The sequence below is a fragment of the Gavialis gangeticus genome, unplaced genomic scaffold (genome assembly GCF_001723915.1).
Source record: "Gavialis gangeticus isolate Ggan-Ray unplaced genomic scaffold, GavGan_comp1, whole genome shotgun sequence".
NCBI lineage: Eukaryota > Metazoa > Chordata > Crocodylia > Gavialidae > Gavialis > Gavialis gangeticus.
This window is the reverse complement of record NW_017729004.1, coordinates 47,254,527-47,265,863: the sequence shown is the minus strand read 5'-3', so window position 1 is coordinate 47,265,863 and position 11,337 is coordinate 47,254,527. Positions and strand designations below refer to the sequence as shown.

The following is an 11,337-nucleotide window of genomic DNA, read 5'->3' as shown; positions in this document are numbered from 1 at the left end:
GGGAGATCCTAGCTGGGGGGGGGGGGCAGAGTGGGATCTATTCCTGCCACCCACCACTCATAGCTGACAGGCAGGGGGCTGGTGAGGAGGCTGGCAAGGGGGCACAGTTTGGGCATTTGCAGCCTGGTGGAGCTGCGCTGTGGGGGAGAAAGTCCTCATCAAAGGAGTATTTTTCCTTGCCACAGAGGCCACTGCCCCATCACTGTGTACACTCCCCATCACTGTGTGCAGTGGGGAAAGGGCTCTCAGTGGGGGTGTTCACATCTCTCTTGAGCCTATGAGAGAACTGGGGACAGAGTGATCCTAAACTCCATCCCACCTTTCTTCCCCAACTCAGGCCACAGGTACCTGTCATAGCTTCTCATTTGACCTCCTGTCCCTTGAGTAGGAGAAAGCTTTTTACAGGTGAATTATGAATACCTGACAGGTACTCTGAGAGCATCTGACTTTAGTCCCTGCTTTGTACAGTTTCTCCAGGTGCTGTACACCTCTGTAGAGTGCATGGTCAAGCTCAACTGGATGCTGATGTAGCCTATCCCCTTATGGCAGGGAGTGCATCAAGGCTGCCTGCTGTTGAGCCAGCTCTATGCCATCATTTTTGAGCTCTTCCTCTGTCTCTTTCACAAGCAGACCGCAAGTCTGGTGCTCAGAAGCCACCCATAATTGTGGTCCTCTTGACGTATGTTGATGATGTGCTCCTTACCATCTAGGACCTATGGAAAACATAGCACAAGTTTAGGCCTGGACTTGACTGCATCTCTGCAAGCGTACTGTGCTTCTCTTTGCATGGGGTGGGGGCAGAGTCTGGTCTGCATCTGCAGCCAGGTACACAACTTTCTTTTCCCTTTCCTACATCCAGGAGGACCTACACAAAGGCAGTCCCCACCTGCCCATATCCCCCAGCCTTCTGCAACTTGTCATGGAGCCCCTGCTTTGAGAGTCCATATGACACCACCTCAGAAAGCTGGGAGACATCAAGCTGGTCTACTTCTGAAAAGTCCATTACTGCCATCTCTATATACTTTTCCTCCACGTGCTCCACCATCCTGTCCTTGTCTCCCACCCAGACACCAAGTGGTGGGACACCTTTGCTAAGGGCAAGGATCCCCAGTGGATCAACCTGTATTCCACTGTAATCTTACAAACCACCAGGGACCTAGATTGGTGGCTCTTGCATGGACCTCTCTTCATGGATGTGTTATCTGGTATGCATCACAGACCTCCCTGACACCTGCTTCTCTGTCAGCAGAGGGAGACCCTGGTGCATGTCAACTTGAGTGCACCAGGCTGCAGCTCATCCACTTACTTTTCAGGAACCTTCTCCTGATGTTCTGGCTGCACTTTTCCCAGCATCTTTTAATTTATACACTCCTCATCTGAGGTCATACCAAGTTCTGGGGCTTTTGGGTCAACCTTCTCTTGGCTCCTCTTGGCTTCTGGCTTGGGTTGGAGCAAGCTGCTTGGCCTGGGTAGGGGGACCTGTTACTCCGGGAGGGAGGAAGGGGGTGCAGGATGCAGGCACGGTAGTGCTGGGAGTTGGGGCTCTGCCCTGCTGCCACTTGCCCAGTCGGGCAGGATGCAGGTGCGGCTTGCTCCAGGCAGAAGGGACAAGTGGCAGCAAGGCATAGCCCCCACTCCCAGTACTGCTGCACCTGCATCTGCACCCTGCGTGCTGGCTGGCAAGCAGTGGCAGGGCAGAGCCCCCACCCCCAGTGCTGATGTGGGCATGGCAGCACTAGGAGTGGGGGCTATGCCCTGCTGCCACCCAGAGCAAGCGGCGCCTGCATCACACTCCTCCCCACCCCCGCACCAGCTGAGCAAGCAACAGCAGAGCATAGCGCCCACAACTGGGGCAGAGGCAGGCACAGCCAGAGGAGCTTTGGGAGAAACCCCCATGGCTTCCCTGCCCAGCTCCATCCCTTGCCCGCTCAGCCTCCCGACACTTAAAAAAAAAAAGAAAAAAGCCTCACACTCACCAACTCTGGCAGCAGTGATTGGGGCCTCTGAGGGCTCATTGCAGAGCCCCCCCCATGAAGCGCAGGGCAGTGGGGGGCAGTGAGGATCGCCCCCCCTGCTTGGCATCCATGTGGCAGCTGCCCCATGGCATGAGTGCAATGTGGCTCAGCAAGGCACCGCACGCTGTCTGGGAGCTCTGGTGGATGCAACTGTCAGCCAGAACCCAACAGCACTCAGCCCCAGTGGCCCCAGCTCCCAGACAGTGAGCAATGCCCTGCTGAGCTACGCTGCACCTGTGCCATGGGGCAGCTGCTGTGTGGGTGCCAGGAGGGTGGGGGGCAATCCCTGCTGCCCCCAACTACACCGCACTGCATGGGGAGGCTCTGCTATGAGTGCCCAGAGGCCCCAATCACTGCTCCTGCAGCCAGTGAGTGTGGGGCTATTTTTTCTTTTAAGTGCTGGGACTAGGCTGGGGCTGCTGAGGGATGGAGCTGGACAGGGAAGCCATGGGAGCTTCTCCCATGGCTCCTGCTGCTTGGGAGAGGCAGGCACAGCCAGAGGAGCTGCCCAGCTGTGCCTGCCTCTCCCCAGCTGATTCGGAGAGATTTGAGGATTTGGATCACCGAATCTCTGCAAATCAGCGCTGAAACTTCCAAAGCTGATTCGGCTGAATCCATTCAGGACAGTTATCTCCGAACCAAATCACTGTCCCCTGAATCAGCTGAATCTGAATCCAAATCCAAATCCAAACTGAATACTTCCCTATTCACACAGGTCTAGTTATTACTAACTTTTCATCTACAATTTTGTTTAGTCAGTTTTTGAACTAGGCTATACTTTCTGCCTCTATGACTCTATGACTTTCTGCAGCTATGAGTTGCACAGGTTAAATATTTCCTGTGTAAAAAAATAATTTCTCTTATTTGTTTTAAGCCTGTCTCCTGTGATTTTCATTAATTCTAGTGTTCTGGGACTGTGAATAACAGTTTGCGAAGGACTTTGTCCACACTCTTCATGATGCAATAGACCACTATCATATCCTTCCTCAACCTTCTCCTTTCCAAACATTTTAGTAGGTCTTGATATGACAGCAGCTATTTACCCTCGTCATCTTGTTTCCTTTCTTTCTACCTTCTCTCATTCTACTATATCCTTTTTGTGATGCAGAGACCAGAAATTAACACAATTTTGCACCCAAACTAGCTATATCCATCCATCTTGCAACTAGATTCCCCTTGCTACCTTGCTCACACAATGCTGGTGTATACCTCCTTTTTTTGCTTTTTAGGCGTCTATTGAAATATTAAATCATTTGCTGTGTCTGTGCTGCCAAAAAGCTGATTTTTCATCTTCATCATTTTGTTGTCATTATCATTTTCTTTTCTATCTGTCATCTTCATCTTCTTCCTCATCATTGTCACCTTCCAGCAAGTAGATGGTAAAATACAGTAAGATTCACTGTAAAATCCTGTTGCAATTCCAGCCAGGTTGTGTAGTTCTTATTAAGAGGTAAATGAGCAAAGCAAACCAGAAGTATGTATATAGTATTGACTTGGCCTAGCTATACTGAGGTATAAACTTGCCACTTCTTGTCTCTTTTAGGAGTTTAGCTGAATTTTGGTGATCTCTTTATCAAAAGATCACCAAAAGTGGGGGTGTATATTTTCAACAAAGATACTACTTCTCTTGCCTGGCGATTACCAGTTGTTGCTAATTTTAGGCAGAGGATTAACAACCAGGTTTTGCACCCTGGGCAAAGGTGGTGGCAGCTGCTGCTCTTACACTCCTTTAAGGGAGGACCTAGGACTAGTGTCTGTGTCATCTACTCCAAGTTATGCTACTGATTTTGAATTTCTCATCCTTAGATTTTGTAATGTTTGATCCATGCTACAAATGCATATTCTTTACCATATGTCAATCCACAGGACTAAAATCAAACAATTGTAGCCTGAATGAACCTTTAGGGAGTTTCTGAACAGCATTTTCAAACACTCTTAAGTTATTATGTGGGTATACCACATGTGGGTATACATCCTCCAAATATTAGCTTAATAGTATTAAATACATCTTCATTTACTATCTAAGAGGGTTGTAAATAACTCAGATAACTTGATTTAAAGAGCAGATGTATCAATCCACTGTCATGCAGCCACATTCAGTACATAATTTACAAATCATTGTACAATTGAAGTTACTGGCAAAGTTACCATTCACTATAGTAGATCCAGGAGCATATTTTGTGTTTTCTGTATTCACAAATTATTAATCATATTTAATACATTTTAAGTGATGGATTGTTTGTATTGTACCACTTCAGTTTTGCAATACTGTAGAAATTAAAGGTCAGAGGTACAGTATAAATTGATTCACGCATTTTTCCCTCCAATCATTTCAGATCCTAAATTACTTCTTTCCTCAACAACAGTTCCAGCCTCTGATTTTACCCATTTTGGTGGCAGTAGTTATTCAATAATCCAGTCCAAGATGACATGGGAAGAGGCAAGAAAAAACTGCAAGAATAAATCTTCAGAACTTGCTAGCATTTTAGATGCTTATAGTCAGTCATTCCTATGGCTACAGATACTCAAGTATGGAGAACCTGTATGGATTGGTCTTAACAGTGAGGTGGTAAGAACAATGAATACATGTAAGACTGATTCTGATAAATATCAAAATACACTTGCATTTTCTATATATAAATGTCAGTTGCTTTCATTAGGAAGGTGTGCTGTAAAAGCGGTGTTCTGAATGAAATCACAAGGAGCATGAATGGTATTCTAGTATTCCTATTACAGTTCTATAGCAAGCACATAAATTGGATATGAGGACCCACAGAGAAGGTCATGGTGTACCCATCTACACATGTGCTTGATCAGGGATAAATGTACTCATGAGTAAACTCTCCTAGGCAGGTATCTACAAATGCAGGGAAGGGGAAGCAGATTTCTCGCTAATGGCAGCTAAATACTCTTACATCCTGGGGCTCTGCAGTGGGCCCCTGCTGCCACCAGTGGAGCTCTAGGCTCCCCCTGGGTGCTAGCTCAGGGGCTGGCAGGGAGCACGGGGCCAGGAGACAGCTGTCTCTTGGCTGGGACATTACACTCTGTCCCAAGGGACTGCCTGCTGCTGGGGCGGAGACAATGTTCTCCTGCCCCAGCAGCAAGGAGTTTCTGGCCCTGGGTCCCCGATCAGGGGCAGGGGATTTGGAAACAGGTGAAGGTCCCAGGTCCCTGCCCCAATCTGCCAGTGGGGCAGCTAGCAGCTAGCTCACTGCTAGCTGCCCCACTGGCAGATGGGGTAGGGGCCTGGGACCTACACTACCCTGCAGCTCTTTCTAAGCCCCATGCCTCGATCACCATGGGGCTGGGACCTGCCTCTGACAAGGACAATTCTCAGCCCCCACTCCATTGTGGGGTGGAGGATGGGGAGCCTGTTCCCTGCTCAGCTACATGAGCACAGAAATGGGTGGGGAACAGGTTGGGGAGCTGGTGCTGGGAGATAAGGGTCTCCCAGGCCCCCACTCCCCAATCTCAATGATGAAGCGAGGGCTAGGAGATAAGAATATTCCAGTCCCTGCTCCCCAGTTGTGATCTCAGAGCATGGGGCTTGGAGCTCCATGCTGCTGTGGCAGTGGGGCATAGTCCCCGCCTGTGGAGCCTTCCCCAGCAGTAGGCAACTCCTGGGGGCAGGGAGAAATCTGCCCCTTGATGGCCACCTGACTGGAAGCATATTTTCTCCTAGTCAGGCATCTATACAAGCGATACTATGCCATTACTAATCGAAAGTAAATTTGCTACTTGCATTTGCAGGTAGCATATTTACTCACGATTAGTGAGGTTTGCAGCAGTAAGCATGTGCATGTGTAGATGCACATGCTTACTGTGCAATAAACTATACTACTTTGCAGTAAACCATCTTATGTAAATATACCTGGTGAGAAGCAGTGAAGGAAGAAAGAGAGCTATAGAAACTGTGGGGAAATGCAAGTGTGACTAGGAACCATGAACTGGGATGTACATAGCAGTTTTAAAAGTCTAACTGTCCATTATATGGTTACTTACCATTGAGGTTATTGCAGGTGGGAGAGGGATATTGTATATGTTAATGTTAGGCTGTTGAGTACCAAGTAATACTGTCCAAATTAATCAACATTATAATCTAGATTTTTAAATAAAATAAAAATTCAGATTAGGTAGGATGAATTAGGAAGAACTGTTCCTTGGCACAATATTTTGGAACTGACTTCACATTTACTCATCTTTGGTTTTTACCATGTGTTAGAGGGTTTACATCTGCAAACAAAAGAACTCCATGTTAATAAATAATAGCTCATATTTAGGCAACAAAAGGGCATGTAAACAGGTGATAATACTAGGAATGAGCTTCCCAATTAATTCTGGATATGACCATACCATCATGCCAACTCTGGATCTGCCCTTGGTTTGTACTGTCTTGTAATATCCTCATTATGCCTAATCCATGTATGCTGTAATTTCCTCCGGGGAAGAACTTCCACCATTCAACACAGTCTGAATATTGTTTATATCTATAGTGCCCCCTTACAGGAATGAATAAGTTCTTTCAGATAAAATATTACTCTTCATGTGTCCCAGGAATTCATAAAGAGAAGTAAGATTGAAAAGGAGAAATAAACATAGCTTGTGTGATAAAAAGCTTAAATAAGTGTAATTAAAATTAAGTTTCAGTTATTTTGTGGTGCAAATCATATTAGCTAAATTTAATTATGTTTTCAGATGTCCACATATTACCAATGGACTGATAACTGGTTAATCAAGTATTCTCAATGGGCAATGGGAGAGCCAAAGACTAAAAGAGCCTGTGTCTATGTAGACATAAATGGGTACTGGAAGACAGCATCCTGTAATAAAAACTTCTCTTCAGTTTGCAAACGGTCAGATGGTAAGCAAATAAATGTAACAATTTTAAGAATGCAGTAATTATCATAGGAGTTCACATCAGTAATCTCTTTAGTTCAATATTCTGTTTCCCTCACTGGCTAGTATACAAAGCTTCAGAGGAAAGTCCTTGAAGAATACCCTCCACCTTCCAACCTAACTTTCTATGGTTTTATGATTCTATGATTCTTTTGGAGTGTGGGATTCTACTGTTGCCTAGTATATGGATTTAAAGACTTTGGCATGTTAAAGTCTCAGTTGGTGAAAATGGGAATAGATCTATTGACTTCAATACAAGTATGCCTGTTCACACCAGCTAAGTATGTGCCCTTTTCCTTCTTAGGGATGTTTTCCATTTTTAAAAAAAATTAATGTATGTATTGCATTTGGTTTTGATGTAGTGTAGATTGGCACTCAGAACTCACAGATTCATTGATGTTAGGGTCGGAAGGGACCTCAGTAGGTCATCAAGTCCAAACCCCCGCAGAAAGAGCGCTGGGGTCAGATGATCCCAGCTAGGTGCTTGTTCAGTCTCTTCTTGAAGACTCCCAAGGTAGGGAAGAGCATTATCTCCCTTGGAAACCCATTCAAGATTCTGGGAACCCTTACTGTGAAGAAGCTCTTTCTAATGTTCAACCTAAATCTGCTCTCCATCACTTTTTGGCCATTGTTCCTAGTTACTCCAGGGGGTGCCCTAGTAAATAGAGCATCTCCTATTCCCTGATGAATTTATAGGCAGCCATAAGATCACCTCTCAGCCTTCTCTTGCAAAAGCTGTAAAGATCTAGGTCCCTCAGTTTCTCCTTGTAGGGCTTTGCCTGCAGGCCTCTGACCATATGAGTGGCGCTCCTCTGAACACCCTCAGGAGTCTTTGCATCCTTCTTGAAGTGCAGCGCCCAAAACTGGATGCAGTACTCCAACTGCCATCTGACCAGTGCTGCGTAGAGGGGAAGCATCACCTCCTTGGACCTGTTCATCATGCATCTGTGTCAAGTATCTCCTTCACTTGCAGACCTGTAGGACCCCGCTGTCGGGTATTGCCGTCCCTTGAGGACCTGACGGACGCCGCCTGCCACTTGCCTAGGGTGTCATCAGCTATAATTGGGGTCTCACACATGTACGTTTCTCCTGCCACGACTTGATATTAATGGAGTTGGTTCAGATGCCTTCACGTGTAGTCCAATTATGAGTCTCCCCGGCGTCTCGCGAGGTCCCGAGTTTCTGAGGGCTCCGCCACCCCTACACCCTCGCCCGTTCCACCGGGTGGTGGCCAGCCGGCTGGTCCGTCCACGTATCCTCAGCTCCTCCCAGATAATCCACCACAGAAAGGTCAATCAAAACAAACATGACAACCGAGAAGGCTCCCCTGGTCTGTGTAGCTGCTCTGTCTGTCTGCAGCCACCTTCCAACTCAAACTTGGCCTTCGAGGGGTCAAGCACCCCTTTGTTGGCTCTCTGAGAGCCCCTTTGTAGGGCTTGATGAGATTCCTTTTTAACAGCTTAAGTCCACTATTGGACTGTGCCACTATTACAGGGACTACGGTACCCCAAAGTCAATGGTGCCCCTCTATTAGGGTTATTACGGTACCCTTCTCATGAGGGGCTCAGCCAGCTCCCGGCCAGTAAACAAACAGTTCTACTCCCCACAGGGGCCAGTAAATTGGGTTCCAAAACCCCGCTGGGGTTTTGCTCTCTGCCAGAGGCTCCTACCAGTACTCAACATCGCTTTCAGCATTCCCTGCAGTGTGCGCCGGTGTGCTCCATCTCCTCCTCTTCCTCTTTCTGGTTCTGTGTTGCCTCCACTTTCCAGTCCTGGACTCTTCTTTATACCGGCGGGGAAAATATCAGCCCCTCCCTTCCCAACACACCTGGGTAAGGGGAATTTCTGCTGGGCTCCTTGGGGCTGTGGACCTGGGGCCGCTGAACCTCTGATTAGTCCGGGAGCCTTGGAGCCTGCTGGCTTCTTCTCTCTCTCACACCCGCCTGCCAGCTGACTATTGTGAGACCATTTCTAATTGGAGATCTACACACCCACGTTTTGCCTGCCATGACTTGGTGTTAAAGGAGTTGGTTCAGTACCTGGATGTGTAGTCCCAGTCATCCCGCAAAGGTCCTATGTTCCTGAGGGCTCTGCCACCCCTACACCCTCACCCGTTCCACTGGGTTCTGATCAGCCACTTGGTCCTGCAGTGTGACTTCCATCCCAAGCAGAAGAAAACAAAAGAAAAAACAAAAAACAAAACCAGGCACTCCTGGCCCGGGGTTATGCTTCCAGCTCCTTTTAACTGAGCGAAAAACAAAATTGACTTTCGTGAGGTCAGTCCCTCTTTTTGTTCCCTATCCATGCTTGGGTGGCTCTTCCCGAGCCTCTTATTGAGGTTGTCATGATTCCGCTCATCCCATTAGGTGCATTTGTGACACCATTTTGGCTTGCGCCACCTTTAGGGACTTTATGGTACCACAATTCTATATTGCCCCTCTATTAGGGACTTTACGGTACAAAAACTCTGCCGGGCTCTGCCGGCATGGTAACAAACAGTTCTAAGCACCACTGGGTCAGCAGTCGTTGCACTAAGTTCCCTCTGGGGAGCTTGCTCTCTGCAGGAGTCTCCTACTGGCTCTCCACATTGCTCTGAATATTCCCTGCAGCATGCGCCGACTTGGTGCTCCTCCTTCTGGGTCTACGCTCTCCCCCTCTGTCTGTTCCGCGCTCTTCTTTATACAAAAGTTGGCGCTCACAGCCTCTCCCCTCCAGAAACACCTGGGTAAGGAGGGTTTCTGCTGGGCTTTTTGGGGCTGTGGGTCTGGGGCCACTGACCCTTTGTTTAGCCCTTGTACTTTTGAGCCCTGTAACCCTTTCTCTCTCACACAGTCTACTAATGCATGATAAAGTCCGGTTAGCCTTGTTGGTCACTGCATCACATTGATGGCTCATGTTCATCTTGGAGTCAACTATGACTCCAAGATCCCTTTCTGCTGCTGGGCTGCTGAGAAGGTCATCTCCCACGCTGTAAGTGTGTTGGTGGTTCTTTTGGCCCAGGTGCAGCACTTTGCATTTGTCTTTGTTGAACTGCATCCTATTTCATTCTGCCCATTTTTTCAATCTTCCCACCTGAATCCATTCCCTACTCTCTGGTGCAGGAGTGGGCAATTATTTTGGGTGGAGGGCTGCTTACCAAGTTGTTGGAAGCTGTTGAGGGCCATATGGGTAGCCCCACCCCTGGACAGGTGCCCTGCCCCCTGGTAACCATCTTGGGACCAATGTTCCAGGGCCAGCACTGGCAGGGGAGAGGCCGCCTTCCTCCCCCCATCATGCTCAGCACCAGCTTGTAACACACTCTCACTGCCAGCCTGGACCCCGTGCTGGCTCCGGGATTGCCCATCGGGGCTGTGCTGCTGCAGGAGCAGCTGTCGCCCCCGCTGCTTACCGTACTGGGCAATGTTTGCTGCTGCTGCCTGCCCAGAGCTTGGGCTTTGGGCAGCAGCAGCAAACGCTGCCTGGTGAGGCAAGTGGGGGGAGCTGTAGCTGCTGCTGCCATGGCGCAGCCCTGATGGGTGAGCCCAGAGCTGGCACAGGGCCCAGGCTGGTGGCGGGGGCAGGTTACAAGCTGGTGCTGAGTGCAAGGGAAAAGCAGCCCCTTGCCCGCACTGTTACCGGCACCCCGCGCTGCAGCCACTTGCAGCCTGCATGGGGCTGCCTGTGCCTGCTCAGGACAGCCCCATGTGGCCTGGAGTGGCTGCAGCAGGGAGTGCCAGCCACAGGGTGGGGGAGGGGCCACTTTTCTCCATCCTCAGCACCAGCTCATCCCCTGCCCTTCCCCTCCCCTTTACCTGAGCTTCCCTCACCAGGGCAGGCACATGGTTCCAGGCCAGAAGCCCCGACTGGGTCTTCTGGCTGCGGGGGTGGGGCCAGGAGGGCCCTGCTGTTGAAGGAGCCCACCAGGGCTTTCTCTGTGTCCTACTGCCCTTGGTTCCTGTCATCTTTGACAGGAACCAAGGACATATAAATTTTCATTTTCTAAATATTTTTAGGGGCTCTGTGGGCTGGATAGATTGGCCTCGCGGGCCACATCCAGCCCGTGGGCCATATTTTGCCCACCCCTGCTCTGGTGTTTTAAATTTGCCCCATAATTTGGTATCACCTGTGAACTTGTTGAGGGTGTTCTCTGTGCTCTTGTCCAAGTCACTGATGAAAACATTAAATAGCACTGGTCCAAGGACCGAGTCTTGCGAGACTCCGTTACCCACATCTTTCCAGGTCAATATCGGCCCATCCACCACCACTGTCTGGGTGTGACCCGTAAGCCAATTTGCCACCCACCTGACCATGTAATCATCTACATCCAAGCCTGTCTGTTTATTTACAAGACCAGAATGAGATACTGTATTGAATGCCTTCTTCAAGTCCTGGTAGATGTCATCTACCTTGACTCCTGCATCTAAACGTTTTGTGACCTGGTCATGAA

General features: G+C 48.7%; 1 protein-coding gene across 1 annotated transcript in view; it reads left to right on the top strand.

The window, feature by feature from the left end:
• The window catches only part of LOC109291105 (macrophage mannose receptor 1-like), a 151,818-nt gene that overhangs the window by 97,852 nt on the left and 42,629 nt on the right, over positions 1–11,337 (top strand). The window contains exons 23-24 of the mRNA XM_019507966.1: positions 4,352–4,584; positions 6,711–6,876. Coding sequence (XP_019363511.1) covers positions 4,352–4,584; positions 6,711–6,876 — 399 coding nt within the window. The remainder of the gene's footprint in view (positions 1–4,351; positions 4,585–6,710; positions 6,877–11,337) is intronic.